This window comes from Bacillus rossius, chromosome 2 (genome assembly GCF_032445375.1).
Source record: "Bacillus rossius redtenbacheri isolate Brsri chromosome 2, Brsri_v3, whole genome shotgun sequence".
NCBI lineage: Eukaryota > Metazoa > Arthropoda > Insecta > Phasmatodea > Bacillidae > Bacillus > Bacillus rossius.
In genome coordinates this window covers 59,612,206-59,639,216 of record NC_086331.1, presented here as the reverse complement: position 1 = coordinate 59,639,216, position 27,011 = coordinate 59,612,206, and the positions used below count along the sequence as shown (strand labels likewise).

The following is a 27,011-nucleotide window of genomic DNA, read 5'->3' as shown; positions in this document are numbered from 1 at the left end:
CGGCAGTGATCATCTGCTCGCTGCCTCGTTCGTCAACGAGGTCGTCGCTTCCTCCTCATCTTGCTCCCCGCCCCCCCCCCCTGCTGCCTGCCTGCCACGGGGTATCTCCCACTGGGCTCATACTCTATACCTCGAGCTAAACCCCCCATTTTGCACCTTGTCTTGAGTGGGCGTTCGTGGTTGTTTACGCAAAGGTTTGCATAATCAACTGCGTTCTGTTTTGCTGATTTGGTGTGAATGGGAGCATTGAATTGGAATTGGAATTGAAATTTTCTTGGAGAGAGGTTAAAGGGTATCGGGCACTGCCCCACCTCAAAGTTGGTCCGTGGGTGGCAACGACTGTTGGCTATCAGTCAGCCGGGTTTTTTTTTTTCTGTGTGCTGCTATAAGACCAACAGCGGCTAAGAGGGCAGCTGGCTTGGGGTGATAGCCTCCTGCTTTAACGCATGCCAGACAGTCAATAGTACTGATTAGACAGTGTGAGCCCGCTGGTTCTACGATGGATCGAAAGCATTGGCATGAAGATTTGCAAGAGGCAGTTAAACATCCAATAGAAGGAGACTGGTCCGAAAGGAAAACCCTTTTGACGGATTACACTAAGGACAGAGGATTGGACTTGAAGAGAGTGACCATACTGGTTGACAAATTGCTGGATAAGAAAGTAAACTGGGCTAAGGAACCAGTACCAAATTTAACTGAAAGAAAATGGCTGCTATCTGTTGGTCCCATAATATGTGAACAAGACCCTACTATAGTTAAAATGATGATAAGGGAAATCTTCAGGAAAGACAAAACTACGGCTGAGAAGGAAGAATCGACTGAAGAGTTTGTGATAAACCCTAAATGGGATGAACAGGAGGTGCTTTCATGTGCTGAAAAATTAATAATTGAGCTAACCACCTACACGACCACAGAGATATCTAAGGTTAACAAAGCATCTACAAACTATATTCTGCCCAGAGTAACACAGCTAAAAGGCCTATTAGATAAGGTTCTGATAGACAATTCCCGGCTTAACGGAGTGATAAAGGGGATAGAATTAAGTAAAGGCCCTGTGATAAGGAAGACGTATGCGGAAGTAACAAGTGCAGCTGAAATTGGAGGGACTACTCGTCAACAGATCATACCTAAACAGAAGAAGGAGTTGCTGATTGTCCTGCCAAGTGACGAAACTCAAACAAGTGACACCACCAAAAGAGAGATCTTAAAGAACATTGATCCAATAAAGAATGGGCTGAAATTCAAAGGAATAAGGAAAATTTCGAAAGGAGGAATTATAATCGAAGCACAAGACTCCAGCACGATTGAAAAACTGCAAAAAGATGAGAAAATATCTAAACTAGGACTACGTACTGAGCGCCCTACAAAGCAGGGCCCGAAAGTTATTATGTACGACGTGCCTAGGGAGTTCGATAACCCTGATATAGCTGGCACAATATTTGCTCAGAATCTGAGCGCAGATGAAGTCTCACTGGAGGAGTTCAGAGCTGGTTTCATGGTGCGAACAAGACGCGGCAGAAAGGATAATAAAGAAACAGTGCACCTTGTCATTGAATGCACACCTAAAATAAGGAATATCTTGCTAAGCAGAACACATATGTATATTGGTTTTTCTGCATGTAAAATTAGGGATTTTGTGTCAATAACTAGATGTTTCAACTGTCAGAATTACGGACACCCCGCACATAAATGTAAAAGCAAAACTATCTGCTCTATATGTGGACTTGATGGGCATAAGTATACAGAATGTAGTAAGAAAAATGAAGGAAATAAGTGTGCAAATTGCAGACGAGAGAATAAACCACACGAGCATAGGGTAGATAGCACTGATTGCCCTGCCTATAAGAGAGCTTACGAAAGAGAAATAGAAAGAACTAATTATGGTGAAATATGAAAATAACATAAAAATAGGGCAACTAAACGCACAACGTTCAGCTGTTGTCAGTGCTGAATTAAATAAGATTGCAGAAAAAATGAAGCTTGATGTGATCTTATTACAAGAACCCTATGTATTACGTGGGCAAGTTGCAGGAATCCATGGTTTAATATATGCAATAGGAGATAATCCGAAATCGGCAATTTGGATTAGAAATGAAACTCTAACTACGATGTTACTCTCCGGCATTTCTAATGAACATCATGTTTGCATGATCATGCAGATGAGGATGATGAAAATATACGTTATCTCATCCTATTTTCAATTCTCAGATCCTATTGAAGTACATATTGATAAGCTTAATTCAATATTGGATACAATTGGACATGAAAATATAATAATTGGTGCAGACACAAATGCAAAATCTTCTTTTTGGAATTCACCAGTGAATGACGAAAAAGGTGAGATCATGAACGATTTTATCATGGAAAGAGATCTATATGTTATTAATGATGATCCATTAACAGGAACATATCTATCACCAGCAACTAATACTGAGACTTTCATTGATGTGACATTGACTGATAACAACATGAAAGAAAGAGTCAATGAATGGAAGATTCATCTGGACAGTTCAAGTGACCACAGATTGATGACTTATGAAATCCAATTGCAAAGAACTGAGATGCCTCCCATAATAATAAGTCCACGGTACATACATAAGAACGCGGATTGGAAGAAGTTTGATGAATTAATAACAAGCAAAATAAATGAATTATCACATGAAGAAGATGTATATAACTCCGCAGAAGCACTCGCCATGAGATTAACAATTATATTACAGAATATCTGTGAGAAATGCTTTAGGAAACAAACGAAAATTATTCCTGGAAATCCCTGGTGGGATGTTGAATTAGAAGAAACTAGAAGAGATCTGGAAAGACTAAGAAGAATCATGAAGAGAGCGGCAAATGGATTTTATAAACTTTTAATTTTACAACAGTACAGAATAAGGAGAAAGAAATATAAGAAAGATATTTTATTAAAGAAGAAGGTATACTGGGAAAAACTTGTCCTTAACAAGGGGAATATGGACCCTTGGGGATATGTGTACAAGGTGATGGCTGGCAAAGTACGAAGTTCTTTTGAAATCCCTGGGATGATGATGGCAAATAGACAAATTACTGACATTACAGAAAATTTGGAAACTATTCTACATGATTTACTACCTAATGACAACCCAGATGAAGATACGAATATTCAAAAGATGAAGAGAGAAGCGATGAAAGAACTGCCTGATACAGAAGACACAGTTTCTTTCACCATCCAAGAGCTTGACAAGATCATTAAAGAGTTAAAACCACGAAAAGCACCAGGTAAAGATAATATAACAACTGAGTTAATTTGGCGAGCTTACCCTCGAATCAAGGAAGTACTGTTACATCTGTATAATTTATGCTTATCTTCAGGAACATTTCCAAAAATATGGAAGGAAGGAGTTCTCAAAATCATATACAAGGGAAATGCTAAGGACCCGAAATTAACTAAGTCATACCGGCCTTTAACTATGCTGCCTAACATGGGAAAAATTTATGAGCGGCTCATTAATGCAAGACTAACAGCTTATTTGGAAGTAATACAGGGAATAGATAAACAGCAGTATGGCTTCAGAAGAGGGTATAGTACAGAAAAAGCGCTATACGATGTAAATCAATATATTAAAAACCTACAAGAAAAATATGTGCTTGGAGTGACGATAGATATAGCAGGAGCATTCGACCACGCTTGGTGGCCTCAAGTATTATGGCGCTTAAAGAATCTTAACACACCTAAGAACCTGTATGCCGCCATAAGGGGCTTTCTGCAAGATAGAAAGTGTGAATGTCGATTGGGCCACATAGTTGTGGAAAAGAAGCTCTCCATGGGCTGTCCTCAGGGTTCAGTCCTTGGTCCGCTACTATGGAATATAATATTTGATGAGCTTCTAAAAATTGAGTTACCAGTAAATAACATTATATATGGCTATGCAGATGATGGCTTGCTCATTATACCCGCTACTTCACGCTACGAATTAGAGCAGACAGCAGAAATTATTCTACGCTCTATCAACACCTGGGCAAGCAGTGTCCGACTTCTTATATCATCTGAAAAAACTGAAGGCGTATTACTAAAGGGAAAATTACATAAAGACAGACCACCTTTAATAAGATTTCAAGAACGAATAGTGAAGATAAAACAAAAAGTTAAGTATCTAGGGGTACAAATCACAACGGGAACAGGATACCAAGAACACATACAAGAAGCATCACAAAAGGCCCTACTGTTAATGCAAAAAATAAGGAGTCATAAACCTACAAATGTAGGATTGAGCACTAATACTATGACAACACTGTACAATGGAGTATACCTGGGCATACTTACCTATGCTTGCTCAGTCTGGTATGAACTACTACGCAATTCACATGTAAGAAGAAGGTTAAACTCATCCCAACGAACAGCTCTAATTGCTGTAACAAAAAGCTACAGAACTACGTCTTTAGAAGCACTGCAGGTTATCGCTGGAGCCTTACCTATAGACCTACTAATACAAGAAAGAGCAAAAGTTGTGATATTAAAGATGAACAAGGAATACACTGCTTCAAAATATCGCAGAATCCACATAGAAAATATTGAAATCTGGCAAGAAAGGTGGCGAAACTCTGACAAGGGAAGGCATACACACAATATATTCCCTTCAATAGAAGAACGGATGAAATTTTCATGGATAAGTACTGACCACTACACTTCACAATTCCTAACAGGTCACGGGAATTTTAAACACAAATTAAACTCTTTTAACTTAGTGGAAAGCCCTATGTGCCCTGTGTGCATGGAAGAAGACACAGTAGAGCATGTTCTAAATGATTGCGTTAAAATAGAAGACATACGAAACAAGTACACAAGGAAGATGGCTATGGAGGATGTTGATATTAAGGATATTAATCAAATTGTGAGAGATAAGAAGACTTATGACATATGGAGAAATTACACCTTTGAAGTATCCAAGAGACTGGAGCGTTTCGATAGTTGGATGCACGAACAATCTCTGATGGAAGATCTGCTTTCCGATACGGAATAACTTACTACAGAAAAATAAAATAACTCTTTGAATCTCCTACACAAGTTTCTTTGGCTGTTCTTCTTGTGTATAGTGTAATCGAACAGCCGGAATATTATATCAAATTAGATAAATGAACTGAAAAGAATTAATTAAGAATAAGAGAATTAAAAATATACACCAGATCTCTCTTTGAAAATAAGAATAAGAATTATGACAGAATAACGCCCTGGAAACCTGTATAAGCAAGCTAAAAGGATATGAATTATTATATAATATAAACTGTATTATATTATATAATATATATATATATATGTGTGTTAAAAATATAATCATGTGTGCAATAAATATAAATAAACTACTCTTGCAAACCTTATAAAAAGGATTATATCCAGAGTAGTCTTTAAGTAAACATACATAATCTATAATATGATTATTTTCTATAAAGCTACAAGATAATCTGCCTGCCACGCTAGTTGCTGGGAGACGTCGCCTTTGCATCCGTTTGGGATTCTGAAGTGGCTTCCCGAGACCTGGCCAGCCTAGGTTGAGGCCGCTCTCGTCGATCTGAGCGTTGAACGTCGTCAACCTGACTCTGCCACCTCGCTCTTCTGATGCTGAAGGGCTACCTTGGCTCGTCGTGCTGGAGACTCCATCCGATTCGCAGTGTGGCATCCTACGGGAGGCGCTCCTGGATTTCGCTCCATGGCTGGAGCTATCTGCGCTCGGCCGCCCGGGCGGCTGATCTCCGCCGCTGAATAGCTTGCGGCCGCGCGCCGCATCTCCCCGAAGTGGCCGCATGCCGCCGTCGCCGAACGTCTCTGCGCTCGTCCAGACCTCTGAAGACGTCGGAATCCCGAAGAAGAGGCCTACCACTTTTTGGTTTAGTTTTTTTTCGACTCTGGGTAGCAGCAGTCTAGGGGTGGGGAGTTGCAACGGGCTGCATGGGCGCCCGTGCACACGGCCTTCCCTCCCTCTCACTCCCTCCTTCCCCCTTTGCCACTAACCCCTTCCCTCCCCTCGCTTCCCCCTCTTGTCGTTTCTTCGGTGGTAGCTGACAACACTAGCGCCATCTGAGCTTAGTTTATTTAAGGCCTTGCGCCCCCTGACTCTTCCTGTTTCGACGCTGGGACACCGACCGATCTACACGCCCCTTAAGGTACGGTTGACTTCAAATTGAGTGATTGCGGAAGGGACGCGGTGGCCGCTCCCGAAATGTAACGTAAATATTATAATTCTCCTTTCTTGTTGTTTCGAAATTATTGTTTTGGCCGCCACCTTGTAAATTCCAATTAGTATTTTCTGTGGCTTTTCCTCCCGTTGTCAACCGTGCCTCGTAAGATGTTTTTTGTCATTTTTCTTTGTTCATTTGGTGGTGTATCCCAGCGTTGGCAGCCAAGGTGATCAGGTTTAATTTGTTTGTGTATTTACGTCCCCTGTTCGTCATAAGTATTTAAAGGGCAAAGTTAAATTTTATATATGATATACTGCATGTAAACTTTCGTTTAAGTTGACATCGCGTCGTGTAATAAGGGTTTTCTGCCCCGTGTGTCTAATGGGACCGTGTATAAATCGTGTATCAATAATTAATGTGTTATAAATTGAACACGTGTAATTATCTTCTGCAATTGTTGATCGCCTTGAATTTACTATGTGAATAAATTGTTTTCATAACAGTCGTTCGGGAAACGTCTCGTTTGATGGTAATTTCACTGTTGATTATTTGATTGTTGTTAGTGCATGGCAATCAGTTTACCACTCTGAGAATACCCCTCCCAGAAGGGGCCTAAAGTGTTATAGAAATTATTCACTACCACGTGGGTGCATATTCATTTTTTTTATATTTATGGTAAGGTGCATTAATATTTTGTGTTTTATATTGTTTTGTAATAACTTCTAATGTGAATCTTTTTTGTGTGCTCTAATTCATTTAACTATGTTCAGTTTATAAGACTGTTGTGAAGTGCCTCAAGACTGGACTCTAATATAAAAGAATTATAAACAAAATTTTGAAACAGATGCATAAAAATTTCAAATAGTACTTAATGAATTATAAGGTATTATGCCATCTTGGTTTAGATACAGAGCCTAAAAGTGCAAATTTTTTTTACCAGCTTTAGCATCTAGTGATGATAACTATGATCATCTTGGTTGTTGTGAGGTGACTTGCACCTTCTTCTCTTTTGGTCAGCCATAATGTGAATACCTAATTTTATCTTCGGCATTTAAATCCGCCTGATTTATGTAATTTCCAATTTCTCCGCAAATGCCAACTGGGATAGTTTTTGCTTTATGTCCCCGGGAACCAATTAGGTGATTTATTTTTGGCCAATGTGTTATTTTTTATATGTATTATTTTTTTTAGCGGTCATAGTGTCGGTGTGAGACATCCCGGCCATGTGTCCATAAATTCCACTTCTCTGTAATACAGACGGAGCTTTTCGTCTGCTCTAACGGCTTCAGAATGCCACCAATAAGAATTTCCAGGAAAGTTCTTCAATATATTTTTTTCTTCGCATGCAGCATGTGTGGCGCATGAATTTATCTTTTTGGAACTCCACCCGGCCGTCTCATTAATTGAATTATAACTAAACTAATAAACGTAAACTGTATTTAAGTTTAGTAAAAATGAATCAACAAAATTTTTGTTTTACATGTTCACAAAACAAACTTATGTAACTACATACTGTGTAACTACCACAGCCATTAAATAGTTTTTTAAGCGGTTAAATTGTCTACTTTAATTTGTTTTGTGGGGTCCCCAAAAGGTATAGAAAGTATGTTAAAATAATAGTGCAAACAAATAATACTCAATATGAATTCTCTTTTATGTATGATATCTTGTTAAAAAAAAAGTTTGACCTCCGAATTTGTTTTGTGTAAATTGCTTTCAATTTTTTGACCTAAGATTTCTTTTTAAAGTATTTCCCCTTTGTTATTTATGTTTTCTGGACCTATTGTATGGGCAACGTGGCGAGCCAGTCAGCGCAGTTTATTTTTTCACTGATACTTTCTCTGCACTTCAAGTTTTGAGTGACTTCGATCCTAAGGTTCATGGAGCTTTAAATGTCAGACTTTTCCTTCTAGCAAACCTAACCTAGGATGGATAGTTGGCACACCAACCACACTGATGACACGGTGGCCATATTGGATGACCTTGAACTTGACCTTCAACCATGACCCCAGCAGCCATTTTCGATCGATCATTTATTTTTCCACCATTTTGAATTCTATATATTTCCACCATTTTGTTTTCCGCCATTTTTTATCTTGGCCTAAAATTCACCACTCCCTGTTGTTGCAACTTTCTTTATGGCCGCCATTTTTGAAAACGGTAGTTAAAAGATAGGGAAAAAAAATTTATAAAACAAATAATTTTTATAATTTTAATATAAAACATCCCGCCATTTTGAAAAAATAAAATCACGGCCGCCATCTTTGAAAACCATTATTTCAATGCTAGAAAAATTATAAATATTTAATAATGATAAAAAAATATAAAATAAAATTTAATAAAAACACGCTTCCGTCATGGAGTCCTCGGTTCGAGTCCCTGCGAAAGAAAAATAAAAAAGGGTGATGTGTCCCTCTTCCAGTATGGCAGCTGGCAGAATGACCCCCACCATTTGTTTTAAACCATATATGAACTGAAATTACCCCTCCCCAACAAACCACTCCACAGATATATTGCTAGTTTCCCCTCTCCCCAAAATTTATGATGTAAATACCGACTCAATGACCCAGGAGTCCTTCAGTTTGCAGCAGTTCCCCACTCAGTACCAGTTAGATACGAGAGATTTCGCACATGTACAACCCTCTGAAAATCGAGGAAGTTAGCGACCAGTTCGAGACCAACCAGTTCGCAGCGCCAGTCGTTACAACACCCGAGTATCTGTACCAAGCCATAGTCGAAATTGCAGCAGGGTAAAACGGTCTTGAAATGGACATTTTTCGTGAATGCCTGATGTACGATAATGCAGCTGTGAACGAAATGTAACCCGTGTGAGAAGATGTGATTATCAACAACTATATAATATATGCAATAATATCTCTCTGCGAAGAAATAAGGGCCGCCGCCGCCAACCACAACACCGGATTCAGTTGAAAAATACTTCGACCGTTAAAATTTTCGAATTTGCTAATCCTACATTCGTCAAAGTCTCCTACACAGCTCTGCAGATGTTGACACCGATGATCTACAACGTCCGAGGTCTCCAACCATGTAAATGAGAGAATTCATCGTTGGTTGGCAGAGGGAGTTGGGCCTGTCAATAGCACCACCATCCGTCCTGGACGTCCTGTTGCCAACACGCAACAAGCCATGTCAGTCTCACGTCCTGAACGAGATTTGGACAAAGTACGACGACGACATCCATGGCCCCCCATTACCCGGACGCCCATCGTCGTGCCACAAGTCCGGAGCTATGCCACATGGTTCAACCAACAGACACCAACCATCAACTACATGGAAATCGTCATGGACTATGAGGACACCGACAACGAAGTGGACGCCTTCACGCGGTTCTGGGACTTCTGTCCGGACCCACGTCCGCATGAGGCAAACAAGTGTACACTGTTCGACTTCGGCGAGGAAAATTACTTTTTATCCGGGCTGGAGCACAGTGCGAGCAGTTTAAAGTGTGTTATTTCTATGCCTCTACTTCCAACCTGGTCGCTACATCCGTCAAATACCAAGAATTGTGCCGAGACGAGACGCACTTTCGGCTTGAATGGGATCCGAAAGATCCGTACGAGACAGTGAAACCTGCGCAGGCCTTTAAATGCGAGGACACTAATTGCGTTGTATAGCTATGTCACAATCGTCGCTACAATGATCAGTGCAATGGAACAAAACATTTTTGTTTTATTTACAGTGACTTACCCAATTGATCAAAGTTTGACACACTTTATCTTTGCCCCGTGAGCAGAACACACTTATTGCACGAAGCAAATCATTTTAAAAAGCTGTTTGTACTAAAAAACTAAATAACAAACATATCCAATGTATGTGTTTTGTTGTTATTATCAAAACCCTATTACTAAACCAAAATAAAATATTTCAAACTTTAAAGAAATTTTGAAGTTGTTCTGACTTGAGTAGACTTCCGTTGTTTGATAGTAATTCTAAGTAGTACCATGGTAATGCAAATTTATTTGTTTCATCGTCTGATTAACTAAAATACTTATTGTTATTTATGAAACATGTTAAAACATCCATTTAATGTAAATAATACTCTAATATATTCACAAAAAGAACTTAAGACATTAGTCTGTTTAATATAAGTCACATATAGAAAATATTGAACTATGATGGATTATAGGCTAATTAATACCAGTTTCCACATTTTTTGGTCACAGATTACAACATTCTCGACCATTTCACATTATTCTTTATTTTTTTCAGGTAAGGCTAGTGTATAACATATTATTGAATCCTTCACATTGCATTCCAAAAAAATTAAATCAACCAATTATATAGGGAAAATAACTAAGTACTATTCGCTTAATCTTAGGAAACTCAATTTCATTTTCCTAATCTGGTACAGTTTTTTGTTTACATTTCTTCACCACCGAGTGCTAGTTACTCATGTAGTAAAGGCGATTTGTTCGATACCTACCTTAGGCATAAAAGCAACTTTGTATTTTTTTCTTGCTTCATTTATGTAATTGTATACAAATATATATGCAGTAAAATGTATTTACATACGACTAGTCACAGTACCTAATTTCACGCTCGTTAAACCAAAAGGTTTTTTTAAAAAATTTTCAAGGCTAGAGGCAGAGGCTGGCCGAACGAGGCACGCCTACCGTCACATGCAAATTAACATTGACACTTTGCGCGCTGGGAGAGATTCGCAAGCTAGCAGAATGCCGCGTCAGCCAGATGTTCGGGCGAGACACGTACACTTGTCACCCAGCTATCACACCAATACGAAAAAAACATGGTTGAAATCATAATCCAGCACTTATAAAAAAAACATTTTAGAATCATTTTAAGTACGAAAAAAAAACCAGTGTTGAAAACCAGCCTACGAATGCATAACTTTCGAGGGGAAAAATGGAGTACAACATATACCTGAGTTCAACCCAGGTACCATACTGCGAAAATTATAAACAGTAAAAATTTACAAACCACATTTTGGATTAATTTTTTTCATGTACCCAATATTCTTGTTAGTAATCAATAATGAAGGATTGAGTAAATTGGACGAAGAGTCTCTTACCAAGTGGTTTGAATCCCACGAATACCGCCCATTAAGTTCACCAGGTTATTCTCTAGGTTTGTTAATTGATTAACATTTTAATTTTTAATATCGGCACAATAGTGTACATCAAATCATGTTATAATTTTAAGGCCATTCAACTCTCAGAAATCTATTAATTTTATTTCAAGGAGTAATCAATTATTTCATAGAAATAATAAAACAAAAATTCCTATCAGATTAGCTATAATGCTGTGTTATTAATTGTGCCAGCACTTGACCAGCTTCATAGCATATTCACCATACACTTACAAAAATTCAATGCTTAACACTTACCTATTTACAATTGTGGTGGACATACTCTTCGCATAACCAATTTATATTAAATATTTTAAAGCATTTATATAACATATATAGACACAAATGATGTTAGTATAAAGAGCCTACAACTTAATTGTTAAAATAAATACCCGCAAATCAGACGAAATTTACATTATAGATCTGAATTAATGGAGTAGTTTTAGGGGAAAAATTAAATTATTTAATGCTATATTTTATTTTAAAACACACATTTACATACAGGTAAAATCTTAAACTTGTATGTGTAGTTTTTATACAATTCACTTTCAATGTTACGTACATGTTCAGTTCAAAAATTATTTTCAGTTTCTTTTTAGAGTGAAAAATAGTGTTCAAAAATCTTATGCCTCAGAGCCCCGCAGATGTTGTTATCAGGGACCTACCTTTACAAATTTTATAATATTTTTTCAAGTAAAATTTTCATGTAACCTGGGGCTCGATTCTGAAATGCGCACTTAGAGTAGGAGTTAGGAGTAATTTCTGTCACGTTTCCCGCCCGCGGGCGCTCTCTACAATCATTGTGTCATTTTACAAGCTCCCCAGTTGTGAGGCTATGCCCATTTATGAGAGTGCCTGCGGTATGACTAGTTCATTCATGTGGCCAGTGATTGTAGCCTCATGCAAAGGAGCTTGGAAATAGACGAACTGTGATGAGCTGCGGTCAAACTTCCCACCTGTGGTTTTTCGCTAATACTTGAGAATACCACAATGAGGCCCACAGGTTTGAGAACCCGTCATCGCTACCACCGAACCGAAGTAGTCAAAATGGTGGACCACGTGTTTCAGCATTATATATATATATACACACACACCATTTCGAAATAAACATTGGGGAGCGCACCAATCGTATTGGTGTGCCAAATGAAAATTTGTAGTAGCAAAACCATTCTCGAATACAATTTCTAAACTTAAAAAGTCATAAAAAGGATTAATTGCAACTTTAAAAATACTTTATAAATTTGGCATTACGAATTTAATCTATACTAATATTATAAAGCTGAAGAGTTTGTTTGTTTGAACTCGCTAATCTTAGGAACCACTGGTCCGATTTGAAAAATTCTTTCATTGTTGGATAGTACATTTATCGAGGAAGGCTATAGACTATATTATATTATCAATAACATTGGGGATCCTTACTAAAAGTCCAATTTAGAATCAAATGCGTTGGAGGGGGTTAGATACATCATGCAGTACACGTACGAAGTGTGTGTTGACAATGCCGCAGGCGCTAGAAGTTTATTTTCTATTGCCTTTTAACATTGTTGCCACATACTAGATGCCATATCATTCTTAATTTTCCCATACAAGTAAAAAACACCCGTGTGATATTAACAACGAAGCAATCAGTACCCTCATAAGAGTTCAATTAGTATTTAAATAATTTTTATCACTTTAAATCGCAAACCTAAACTATTTTTTTTCCTCTCTCTGTGTTTAATTTGTTTTTTTCTTTTACTAGAATTAATTTTATTATTTTTAATTAATTTTCATTTTTCGGACCATCAATAATTTTCCTCTCCCGTTACAATTCTGACAAGGACTTATATATAATATATATATATATATATATATATATATATATATATATATATATATATATATATATATATAAGCGAAATACCACTCACTGACTCACTCATCACGAGATCTCTAAAACTATGCACCCGATTGACTTGAAATTTAGCATAGTTACTCATTTTGTGATGTAGACGCTCACTTAGAACTGATTATGCGGAAATCAGATCCCAAGGAGAGTTTCGGGGGCGTAATATATCAAAATTTCCAGTTTTTGGTAGGAAATCACCATGGCAACGGCTGTTGCTTTGTTGATGCTTCATTCGTCTCTATGGCAACGACTATTTCATTGTTAGTGCAGTCCTCATCACCATTGAAATTTTGCGGGTACTTTTAATATCAAAAATTGCCCTTTTTTTTTTTCAAGTATATATATTTTACAGACTTGAAATTTCACAGTAATGTTCCTTATGTTAGGCAGGATGACATTTTCCGAAAATTAGATCCCATGGGTGGTTAAAACCAGTCAACAGTGGGTACTTTGTCTGCATGAGAACAGGATTTTGCATTGTTCATGCCTTTTGCGTCTCCATGACAACGGGCATCGCGCGGCAGTGGCGTATCCACAAGGAGGGGCATGTATAATGAGCGGCGCAAGAGTGATCTGCCTGTAGACTGCCGTAGCAAAGTACGGGTACATCAGTTGTACGTTGCGTGCACGAGTCGGGAAACCATCCGTGCTATTCATTTTCGCTCCGGTACATTATACAGCATTGTGATAAATTTTCACTGAATTTTTTTTTAATTTTCCAATACTGTAAATGAGAGATGTGGCTTAATTTTTTTTTCCATTAGTATAGCCGTGCGAAGCCGGGTCGGGCAACTAGTAATTAATATACTCAATATTAATTGTGTTGCTTTGATAGCGCATTGGAAGTTCCGTGCGGGTCGCCGCCGAGTGCAAACCGTGTTCCGAGCGCGGCGCGGGTCACTCGGGTGACAAACGGGGTAACGTCTCTGAAGTGAGACGCAAGTTTCTGTTTGTGTCACAAATTGTGTAAGGTAACTATGCAAACGTTCTAGTCAATACTTTGCGTATAGTCTTTGCCAAAAGGCCATCTGTCCTTGAAATACACGAGTGGATAGATACAGTTTTAAATGTAATGGAAGACCAAATTGAGGCGTTACAACTTGGCGGTCAACAAAACTGCATATTCTTGAAATTTGTTTCGTCTGGACCATATGAAGCCATTTTGCGTCGCATGAGCGGATGTCTTCATTCATCACCGCCGATCAAGAACGGATCAATGTCACAACTGAACACGCCTTTGACAACTTAAAAATGATAAGAATTCTTAAACTGCCTATAAAAATAAAAAATAAATCACTAAATTAGTACAGAACTAGTATGATACGGCCGTGTTGTAACTTTGCAAGACGATGTTTGGAGCACGAAATACAAGTATAAAGTAAAAGCGGGAGTTCGTCTTGCGAAAATGGAAATTAAAAAAGATATTCCGTCATACGTAACAATTGACGGGTATCGGGGTGTAGTTATAAACCCGGGACAACCACAAATGTGTAGCTACTGCCAGTCCACTGCGCACGAGCGCATTGCTTGCCCGAGCCTCCAGGAAAGAGACGCGCATGCCACGCGCCGGTGGGGCGCACCGAACACGGCTGAAGATAGCTCACGCAATTGCACTAACTTAACTGTCATGTTTTCTGGAGAAGAGGATAACCTTCCATTACACTCGCGTGACCGGTAACCACCGGTGCAAACGCCGACTGAGGAAACAGTTGAGGAGCGCGCTGTCTACCTAAACTCGGTTTTAACTGATGCGCGTAAGGCGAAGTCGAGAGAAACAACTGACCAACACTCCACGCGAAACGAAAAATTAGAACACACACAGGATGGTTCAAAAATTGATAAAGTATTGCAACCTGGTTTGTGGGCGGGTGGCATTGAGGTAGACGAAAACGTAAATACGAATACACAAAGTGACAAATAATAGCGCGCGAGATAAACGACATTATGAACGGGACAGACGAACCGGAAGTAAAAACTCAGCAAGGAAAGCAATGGCCCTGACCCAATCAAAAAAATCCGAGCAAACTGACCAACGAGAATCCTTAGAACTTGCCAAATCAGTTACTGAAAAAATGCGTAATTCACAAAGACAAGATCATATGGAAAATTGTCCCGTAAACAGACATGAATAACAAACATTGCGGAGATGAACAAAATAATAAACATCTTTCCTCAAGTCTGCCGGACTGGTTAATATTTACCTCAGTTGTGAGGTCTTTTGTGTGTGTTTGCGGATTTAGTGTCTTTTTCTTTCATTAATGATTACAGTCCTCATCATAGTGACGTTAAATATTTGTGCGGTCTCAGTCCCTGCACGGATATCGGCTCTCGAAACATTTCTTAGAACCCAGGCAGTCGATATTGCATTCTTACAAGATGTTTAAAACATTATTTTTGTGGCTTTGAAACTTTCAATGTGTATACCAATGTTGGCGATCGGAGACGGGGAACAGCGATACTAAACTCGTGCTGGACTGGAAATTCAAGACCTCCGTTGCCATCCATCTGGCCGGGCGATGGTAGGACGTATCAACGATGTACTGCTTCTGAACATTTGTGCGCCCTCCGGAACTCAGGCGAGACGGGAAATAACAATATTTTCGAAGTTGATTTGGTAGCTTTCTTTAACCCTGCTTGCAACCAGAAAGTTTTTGGTGGCGATTTCAATTGTATCACTCAATCAGATGACCACCAGGGTGGCATGTATCCTACAAACGCAGCTCTCCCAACATTGATCACTCGCCTGGAGATGAGCGATATATCTGTGCATTATGGCCACTTGAAACCGGGGAATTTGATCCATTTTGGGGGATTTTCAGGCCGGTGGCATTTTTTAGGATTAAAACGGAAAACATTCCCTCAAAACGGGATTTTTTTCCCTTGAATTTGGAAAGCTTTTTTTTTTTTTTTTTTTTTAATATTTGAGATTTTTAGGCGCAATTTTTTCCCCCAAAAAACTGGAAATTTTGGCAGATTTTAGTTAAATTTGGCCACATTTTGGCCAAATTTGAAGGTTAAGGTCAAGGCAATCCTAAATGGCCACCGTTATGTCACAAACCAAGATGGCGTCGACAATCCACAATCCACAGCTTGAAGCCTGGGCCAGTACCAGTTATTATGTACTACTTGTGTGCACTATGCAACACTGGCACTTATAGTGACAAGTATAGAAAACAAAGATGGCTGCTTGGCCTCGAACCGGTGTTGTATTATTTTTTCATATTAAAAAATAATTACAAGTCCGAATATGAGTTATTTTAATAAGTACCTTATTTTATTCTTCGTATGATAAATGTCTCAATGGCCTTGTGGTCAAAGGCGAACGTTTTCCATTCCAGAGGTCCTAGCTGTCATGGTTCGAATCACTTCAGTTCCAATGTATTATGTATAGAATATTAAATTTTCTTTGTCTATAAGGGCCGTAACATCACTAATAAGTAATGGAAAATCGGTCTTACATGCATGAGATAGAGCGATGGTGGCACACTCTAGGAATAAAGAGGTGAAACGTAAATGGCGGACATTACATCATCCAAGATGGCGACCTGCAGCAGAACAAACTGGCGACCTCCAGCAGACAAAAACAAAATGTCGGTCGTGACCCATTCGAAAAAAATGGCTGTGATGTCAGAATCAAGCTCAAGAGTAAAGGTCATTTTCAAAGATCAAGGTCATCAAATATAGTGGCCTTGACGTCACAATCCAAATTGGCAGCCGAAGTGATTGACCTGTATCACGCATCACTTCCTTAATCCTACATTCGACTCCCCCAATTCACACTACTATCCAGCCACTATGCATGAATATAATAGAATTATTACTTTTAAACAAAAATTCCGTTTTAATTAAATAGTTTTATTTCTATCAGTTAAAATTCCTACATGGATAATTAAAATTCCACATATTTTATTTTTGATGCACTTCAATATAGTCTGATGAATAGAATATAGGCTGATGGATAGAATTTTGTCTTTTTTCTACAGACAAAATAAAAAACTGTAGTTTACAAACCCCTTAATTTATATTACATTTTATTCATATACAACCAAGAAAAAATCAGAAATTTCAAATTTCAGATTTCTAAGTTCTTGATGATAAAACTAAACCTTGAGAGGGAAACTTGCCAACACACTGTCTCTTCTAATTTTGCCCAACATTACCTCTAATTTAAGTTTAGATTTTAAGTGTTTTTTGCAGTATGACAATTAAATCAAGACTATTAATATTTCTAATAGAAAGCTTAACATGCATGATTAAGAATATCTTGCTGTCATTATTTTGACTTACAGATTATTATATGTATTATATAGCTATTAACTTATAGCACTTTCAATATGTTTCAAAATTTCTTTCATAAAAAGCCATCGCAAAAACTCACAAAAAATTAACTTTGCAATGAATAACTGTAATATTTGAGTTCCACCCAGAGCTTCTTGTGTTTTGTTGTGACCATCCACCATATATGCCACAAAAGACTAATGCTTACAAAGAAAGAATATATTTTGTAAATTATAATTATACTATATCAAGTGTTAATTCAAAGTATCGTATGTAAAAATCTCATATATCTGGTACTATAAAATTCAACGTGTATACAAATACTTACCCATTCTGAAGAACACAGCATCAAAAGAAAAAGGTGGGGAAATAATAGTAGGTAAAGGTAACTAGAGGACGAATACAAACTATGAAAAGGTAAATAATGGAAGGTCAGGTAAGGTAAGGGTCGGCACAGTCATCTTACCGCCAGATACCTGCAGCGGATGGTGTTTTTGTGCCAGGCATCTTTGGAACTGGAGTCTCTTCTTCATCCTCTTCTAAAATTTCTGGTAGAAACATTGTGTGTTTCTCTTCTGGAACACTGTAAATTAAAAAGTAAAAAATTATTTTTAATGGTGTATAACATTTAGTGTGCTTTATTTTAAAGTTTTTAAAGTTTCCATTAGAGTTGCCAGGAAGATTAGTGCCCAAATAAAGAGTCCTGAAATATACCTTCAAAGCCAGTGGTGACCCTAGACTCTGCGGGCCCTGGGCCAGTTACTATTGCGGGACCCTTAAGGGGCTTTATCAGGGGCCTGGGAGTATGAATAACCCCCAGGGATAAAAGAAGTTGGAAAATCTCTCCCCTGGAATTTAAAAGAAAAACAGTTTTAAACCAAAATTTTTAAGTCTACCAGTAACTTAAATCTCGTAGATGGTTTTGCTAATTTATGCTAATAAATATAGTGTTATTTTCTAATAAATTATTGACGGGATAGTTTTATAAACGCCAAGGATACAATTTCGGTGAAATCGAGTATTTATATAAAATATTAAAATCTTTTAAACTATTTTAATACGAAATCATGAAAACTCATTTTAAATCAAAAGTTATTGACCAGCAATTTGAATTACATGCTTATAACAATTAAATACTTCATTTTCCTATGATTTCATATATTTTTCACATTAAACCAAAAAAGACTACATAAAAATCTAACAGTGTGGCGCGCGGCCCTAGGCGCTTGCCCGTCTTGCCCTGTACTGTAGCCGCCGATGTTTGTCTATAAAATAATGTCCTAGTTTCAACAGTATATTATAACAGTTTAATTTTGACTATTTACCACAAATAATACATCAAATTTAAGGCAAACTAACCTAGCTTTTCTTACAAACGTTCAATATGTGCAATTTTTAGTTATACGGCACACATCCAACCTAAAGTCCAATTTTTCCCACACTTTGGTTAGCACGTCCAGAGTAATGGAAGCAATAGCCTTGTCAATTTTGTGTCTCAACTCTAGCAAATCATTAGGTAGTGGCGGAACGTAGACACAATTTTTTTTTATAAAGCTCCAAAAGGAAAAAATCTTATTGCGTTATTTCAGGTGAGAGTGGATGCTAGCGAAAAAGAGCTCTGTTGTCTCGACCACTACGACCAATCTAACGGTCAGGGACTTCAACGGTTAAAATTTAAATGAAACGCACGTTGAATTGAAATAACAAATTCACTCTTAGCAAGTTGCAGAACACAAAATGATTTACGCTCAGGAGTCGCCTTTTTGCGTAGGTGGCGCTGCGAGCGAGAAAACTACAAATCAATACTCGCGCATGCACTGTTTGAGTTACTCTCTAATTGTAAAACATTGAACCAAAACTCTACAACGCTTATAGTTAACACTATTAAAATTTATAATTGGGATATTATTTTATTGACATTCTGTACTTAGATAAACTGCAGAGGAGGGCTTGTACTCTAAAAGGCTTTTGATCCTGACAACAAGATGAATAGTTTTGTAGTAAATTGTAATGTTTATATAATTATTATTCTTAAAACCTACCATTCTTCACTGCTGTAATCATTACAAAAATATTACTTTTTTAATTAAATATTTTTTTATTTCGTACACTACAAGTAACACACACCCCGGTTACAGCAACGGAGCTGATAGCGCTCACACATGGGACTAATTAACAGACCTTCGTGCCGCTGTTTGTTTGTTCTAAGGGTAGTTGCCAAAAGCGAAGCTTGACTGCCTGACTGCGTACGTGTACTTTCACCAAACAGGTGATATATACCGGAGAGAATGAAACTTTATGGTGGCACACATATGCGGTTTATGCAGTTCTTTTGTAAGTACAAATAAATAACATAATTATTTTCGTAGTTATTCCTTAACTATCGTCGTGCAATCGCGCTTGAGAAAAATTTACGCGCACCACTACTATATTATGAATTAACTGACGCTTGGAAGAAAAGAATTTCCCTGATTAACTTACACAAACTTTACTTTTGTGCCTCATATTCACCACGAAAAGAGACTTATATATAAGTAGTATATAATAGGGCATACTGGCACAGGATTCAGGTTGTGGAGCCTGTGGAGCCGACCGCCATCTTGGATTGTGACGTCACGGCGGCCATCTTGGATGACCTTGACCTTGACCTTTGACCTTGACCTTGACCCCGGCGGCCATTTTGGATCCGCCATCTTGGATCCGCCATCTTGGATGACATCATTTTGTTTTCTCGAACTTTCCGGCATTTTGTTTTCCGCCATTTTTGATTATGACGTCACCGTTGCAATTTCCGTTACGCCCACCATCTTTAACTTTTTTATTTATTATCCGATTTTAATGAAATTTTTTTTAAAATTTAAAAAAAAAATTCAATTAATAAAATTTTAATATATTTTTTTTAAAAAACGTACTTTTTAGACACGGAGTTCGGAGTCCTCGGTTCGAACCCGACGAGGTCAAAAATATTTAAAAATGGCGACAGGCTCCTGCCTCAATGGCGGCTGCTGGCAGACTGACTTATCCCCACCCCTTTTTTTCATAGCACATATATCTTCTAACATCTACCGCCCCCCCTTCCATCCAAACACCGCCCCCCCCCCCCCCCAAATTTTTTTTAATTTTTTTTTTAAAATCATAAAAAGTAGTAATAATCATCCCCACCCCGCAACCATATTGAATTTGTAATTTCCCCCCCCCCCCCACCCCAATATGTTTTAAACACTATAAATACCACCTTCAGTGCCCAGGGTACCCTTCAGTTTGACGCAGCTCACCGACCAGTACCGACCCTGGGAGGAGAGTGACACGAGTTTGTACCTTACGAGCCGAAAAAAAAAAATCATGTGCAAGTCTCCGGAAATCCTGGAAGCCACGGATCGGTTCGGGGAGACACCAGTTTTACAAATTAATCCTCAAAATGCAATCAACGAGATCGTGGTAGGATACGACGGCTTCGAAATGGACAGTGTTCGACATAGCGTGGCAGCAATCAACGCCGAGGTAAATGCAGTGTTCCCGGACCCGATGGATGTACTTGTTTGCAACTTTATATCCGCAACAATAATTTCATTATGCGAGGAAAGAAGAGCGCTGTACTAGCATACAAAAAATTAAACCATCGTTGCTACTGCTGAAGGTGGACCGCCGGAACCGACTACGGTCGACCATCGAGTGCTGCAGACGACAGGGACGTCGCTGGTCGCGAGACGAGCCATGGGGTCGATCCCCCGATCGTGACGACTCACCAGTAGAGTCTGCCCGTCAAGTGTTTGGAGAGGCGGCCTCTCTCACAAGTTCGTGATCCATGGACCATCACGTGAGGCGTCATTGTCCCACACAACCATTGCTGGTGCTGCCCGAGAGCCTGATACATCTCGTGACGGATCTCCATCTTTGTCATCTCCCACACCGTCGAGACCATTAACGTCACTATCGTCAATTGCATCACGCCGAATGTCAAGTTCTGCAATGTCTACACCGTCGTCATCGCTACCTCATCATCATCCTGTGTCGAAGTGTACGGATAGTCATCGCTCCATACCAGAGTCCACAGAAGAACAGTGATCTGCGTGACGACAAGTATAGCGTGAAATATTTACAGTGTTAAAGTTTTGTCACTCCTGTTGTAGCCATCTGTGTTCCGTGGCCAGGACTCGGCTGTTGTTTGAAGCCAACTTTTCCGCGGCAAAGCATGTACAGAAACAGTATGCGAGAACCAGCTAGAGTGTTTAACAATTGTGTAATAATAATCTTAGAGATGTGTGTGCTTATCAATGTCATGTTAAAAAAAAAACTCGCATAAAAAAAAGTCATGTATATAAAAAAAATTTAACCTGATCCATGTATGTAAAAAAAATATATCATAAAGCTGTCTCTCTCCTCTGTACGGGCCGTGGTATTGGTCGGTGAGTTGTGACAAATAAAAAAATATATATTTACGTGTATGTTTTTATTAGTAAATAATCTTCCCCATCCCACAATTAAAAAAAGAGTACCATGTGTAGTATTTTCCATACTGGTAATTATGACTGGAAACAAATTTCATTTTTTTTTAAAATTATTCAGGTGTATTACGAAAAAAAAAAAAAAGTTTCAAGTATGTTCTAAAAAAAATTTCAATATTAAACAAATATATATTTCAAGTTAAATGAAAAAATCTTTCAGATTAGACACTGAATAATTTTCCAAAAAGCCAGCACAGAGGCGGCGAGAGATCGCTCGACCTTGACGAGGTACCAGCACGAGGTGGGAGTGGGGCAGGGGAGGTGGGGAAAAAAAAAAATTTGCAAGCGCTCACATCCGCCGCCAGCAATATGCAACATCAGGACGCCAAGCCCCGCCTCCGCCAGGGCCGCATGGAGGGGGAAATCTACCTTCATTCCTCCGCTGGACGCGGCAGAGAGCGCCGCGCAGAGGACAACGCTCCGAGCATGCACGCAATTTACATTAAAAAAAAAAACTGAAATTACATTTTCACGTAAATTTAATTTACACACAAATTGTAGTTACAAAAAAAATATATTATCAAACTATTACATTTAAATTTTATTTACATAAAACAAATTTATTTAATGTTTCAATATATCTTTTTCATCAATCCACGAGTCAAACTCTGGTCCATGATGCAACCAGCGTATCAAGGCCTTACCTCTTTTGCGTTTTAACACTTTCTCAACGAGAAAAGTATCTGGAAATTTAGTTTTCATAATCTCTTCTCCATAATACGCCCCTTTTATACGTTTACCCTTCAGATCCTCGAGAAAATAAGTACGTGGATACGTATTTTTTATTCTACATACACGAAAAAGTTCACCAGTCCAATTCCCTTTGTAAGGTCTGTGAAAAATTCCGCGATTCTTCTAAATTCGCACAATGTCGCCGATATTCGCTTTTTTTCTTTCGAGAATCTAGTATATTCGTCTTGGAGTACACAGTTCGAAGCAGTCGATTATTCTTGACATCTTTCGGCTTGAGTTTCGTTGTAGAATGCACTGTAGAATTGTATTCCCGCACAAGTTTAGGAAGTAAATTCAGCCACTTGTAATTCCCGTTCGCTGTAAAATTCCTATACAGTTTATTCTTCATCGTACGAATCACACGTTCTGCCATTGACGCTTTGACACCGCTAAACGTAGAGTAGTGATTGATGTCAAACTTTTTCATCAATGCCTTGAATGATGCATTGAAGAATTCTTTCCCGTCGTCCGTCTGCAGTAACGAAGGTCTTCGTTTCTGTTTCAAAATATCCGCCATAGCACTCGTAACTTCCACAGCAGTTTTCTGTTTTAAGGGTCTAGCCCACAGGTACTTTGAATAAGTGTCTATGACTATGAGAACGTACCTGTAGCCCTTGTTCACACGCGAATATTCGCACATTTCGAGCAGATCAGACTGCCAATTATTGTCCAATCCTTTAATCTTGATTTTTCGTCGCGGATAATTACGTCTCGCAGGCGCGTGTAGTTCGCGCGCAATACCAGATCGACTCATCGTATGTATCCAGCTTCCCGTAATTCTTTAATAATGGAAACGATTTCGTTGGTGTGTGCGTTATTTCCCACACTCTGAGATGCCTGGAGCAGTCTAAGACGATCAACTAATTCATTAGGATCGTCCCAAAACTGGAAATTAATTTTGCTATTCGTGTCGAGTTTATAAAGTCCGGACCCTTCCACATCTAAAAAAAGACTAGCTATCAAAGGATATTTCACATGATCATAATCTTTGAATCGACCCGATTTCGGGTCATTTTTTGCATAAACAGCGTTGGAAGCTTCTAGCAATCTTCTATATTTTCGCAAATCCATCTCAGAATACCGTCGCGGTTTTTTACGAAACAAAAGTTCACATAATCCGCGAGTAAGTTTTATGACCTCTTTTACACATTCAATATTATCGTCGGACACGAAATGAACTTCCTTCGAACCAAGGACCCACTTAGTACCTCGTTTATGCACTCCATACGTCGCGTCGTTGTTTCGTGGCACAGATGAGGCTAGGTATTCGCTGGCGAGAGGACCGACTTCGAAACTTTTTTTGTTTCGAGGTTTCTTCCTAATAATTCGACCGGAATGGACGTCGTCTTCGCTAGTAGAAACGATGGAAGTATCTGTTAATTGTGGACTCCGCTTTCGTTTACCCGTGGACGTAGTTTGCGGCTCTTCTTTTATTTCGATTTTAGTTGGTTTCTCGTTTTCGACGACCCCTCGCCTGGATATGAAACTATCCAGACGGGCACTCAAGGGTTTCAATTTTTCCTCTCTTCGAACCTCGTCGCTTAATCTGTGCTGCTTGGTAAGCAGGTATTTTGCGCGAATGGCTTCGATGACATCATGCGTTGCTTAACCAAATCGGTTTTAACATCCATAGTGTTTATTTCGAAACACCTTTAGACACCAGGCGCGAATTAAGTTTGGACAGAAGCGACTTTAGCTCATCACGCCTTTGTGCATTTGAAACTTCGATCATGTCTCGAATTCGTGAATCAGAGGCTTCTACGCGCTGGTCTATGGCTACAAGGTACACTATTATTTCGTCTTTTGCACGTTTTATTTCTTGGCCAAGTAGCGAAATGTATTTACGTATTTCAGCATCATGGTTTACGGCGCATAGCTGTGTACTTGGAGCTCGACTGGTACGACCGAACTTAGAAATGCTATGATTCATGTTTGACGATAAACTGGTCGAAACCTTGTCTGTACCTGCCCTTATATAGAGGCCAGTCTTTGACTATAACTAGGAATCCGTGCTCGTCTTTCCAACACAAGGAACACATGTCTTTGAATTCCTGAAACGTCATGTCGGTGTTTACGTGGTCATCGTAGGCGTGACGCAAATTAAGTTCGTCCATGCGAAACAAAACTAGAACATTCGCATTATCACGCAGCAAATGTTTGGGTATTCTACTGTACGTCTGACACAGGTATATGCAGTCTACCCTGGCGTGTCTGCCCATGGAAAAGTACTCTTGTATAATACCCTGCTTCTCACAAGCAACATCGTCGAAAACAAACACGGAATTAGGCTTTGTTTCGCTTGGAGGTACAACATTGGTATTATCGCTAAACGGAAAATACTCCAGACCATCCACCGAGCGTAGAACAGTGGCCAAGCGCTGGTACTTTGGCTGTTGCAACGACTTGGAATACAAGTAAACGTTCTCGAACCGAAGACCGTTTGGTTCCTCCAGTAAACTCAGTAAAACGCACGTCTTGCCACAGTTTGACGGTCCTGCTATGATGCAACGTACGGTGGACGGTAATAATACACCATGTCGCGATTCGCGACCGCTAGTTTCATCGTCTTGCGTAATGCGCACGGGCAAACACACTTCGTGCTTGACTACCTCCATTGCTACTGACGAACAACCTATAAGAACAATCGTATTTATTGATTTTAGGTCAGTTTTATGTAATGCCTCGAAGAGGTAAGAACAATAAACACATCGGTGCAGGACTCGTAAACTCGCTGATAAACAATCTACCATTCGAACTACACATTCCCGGCTACAGATTTTGCGGCCCCGGCACTAAACTAGCGAAAAGGTTAGCTCGCGGTGACGTGGGCATTAATTTTCTCGACGAAAAGTGCAAGCAGCACGATATTGCGTATTCCCTCAGCAAGGATCTGGAATCCAGGCACCGGGCCGACGAGACATTGGCACAGGAAGCTGAATATATTAGTAAATCGTCGCACGCGGGTCTAGGAGAAAAAATCGCGGCCTGGGGCGTATCTAAAATCATGAAGGCAAAGACCAAATTAGGAATGGGTGCTCGTCGCCGGACCAGGTCTCGCAAGACCAAGAAACGCAAGATACAAAGATCCAATAAGAAAAAAGGGGGATTTTTACCGTTGCTGGTGCCCGCTATAGGCGCATTAGGCGGGATCGCAGCAGCCGCTTCCAACATTGCTAGGGCCGTGAATACGTCCAAGAACCAGCGAAAGCAGTTGGAGGAAGCACGTAGACATAATGCAAGCATGGAAGCCATTGCCATGGGTAAAAAAAACGGTGCAGGACTGTACCTACGTCCTCACAAATCAGGCCGAGGCATGAAAAAGAAACGAAAATCCTAAGTTCTTTGCCGAAACGTCCGCTCACCAACGTAGATTTAATAAAGTACGCACGAAAATTGAAAATACCAAATTTCCGCGGCGTGTTTATGCGAGACACTTTGCCCAGCAAGCCAAAAACGCACGAACGCGCCATAATTAATTTAGACACGTCGACAGGTCGCGGCACGCACTGGGTGGCGTACATAAAGTCTGGAAAAAAAGCTACTTACTACGACAGTTTCGGTAATTTGAGACCTCCGCCTGAACTTAGGCGGTACCTGGGCCGGACCACTACACTGTTCTACAATTACGAAACGGAACAGAAGCCTAATCAAACAAACTGCGGTCACTTGTGCTTGAGATTCCTAAGTATAAAATAAATGAACAGTAGCGAAAATAAATCAGTCATGTCCGTAACACTGATATTGTCAGGCCGTAGCTCACAGCTAAGAGCCACATTCTACCCGCCACTGGACTTGAACGGAGAATGGAGCATCGGGCTCGCAGATTTTCAAACGTATAATGCCATACCAAACATTGACGAGGAAAACTGCAAAATGTGCTTCTTGAAAAGCCATGGAACATCAACTCGCGAAATTTCCATACCTACCGGGTCGTACGAGTTGATCGATATTACAAATTACATCAAGCAAGCTTTGACTCCAAACACAATTTTCGAATTGCGAGATAATCCAAACACGCTACAATGCGAACTCTTTTGCAGTGAAAATGTCGACTTTACGAAACCCAGGACCATAGGTTCTATGCTGGGATTCGAACCGAAAATATACGCGGCCAAGACCTTGCACGTCTCCTCGTTACCCGTACAAATAATGCCTGTGAATGTAATACGTGTAAACTGTAATTTGGCAAGTGGAACGTACCTCAACGGACGACTAAACAACATGCTCCACGAGTTTTCGCCAACGGCCCCGCCTGGATATAAACTGGTCGAAGTACCGCAAAGTATCATTTACGCCCCTGTGCTCGCCAAAACAGTACACGAAGTGGTAGTCGACATTGTCGATCAAAACGATA

The 27,011-nt window shown here is 39.4% G+C and overlaps 1 protein-coding gene across 5 annotated transcripts in view; it reads right to left on the bottom strand.

Annotated features, from left to right (window-relative positions):
* LOC134529312 (bestrophin-2-like) overlaps nt 1–27,011 on the bottom strand; it is a 306,594-nt gene that overhangs the window by 44,292 nt on the left and 235,291 nt on the right. For 3 of the 5 annotated variants that reach the window (XM_063363240.1, XM_063363239.1, XM_063363241.1), the window contains one exon: nt 17,887–18,003. In XM_063363240.1, the coding sequence (XP_063219310.1) occupies nt 17,887–18,003 (117 nt within the window). The remainder of the gene's footprint in view (nt 1–17,886; nt 18,004–27,011) is intronic. The other 2 variants (XM_063363243.1, XM_063363242.1) reach the window with 1 other exon arrangement.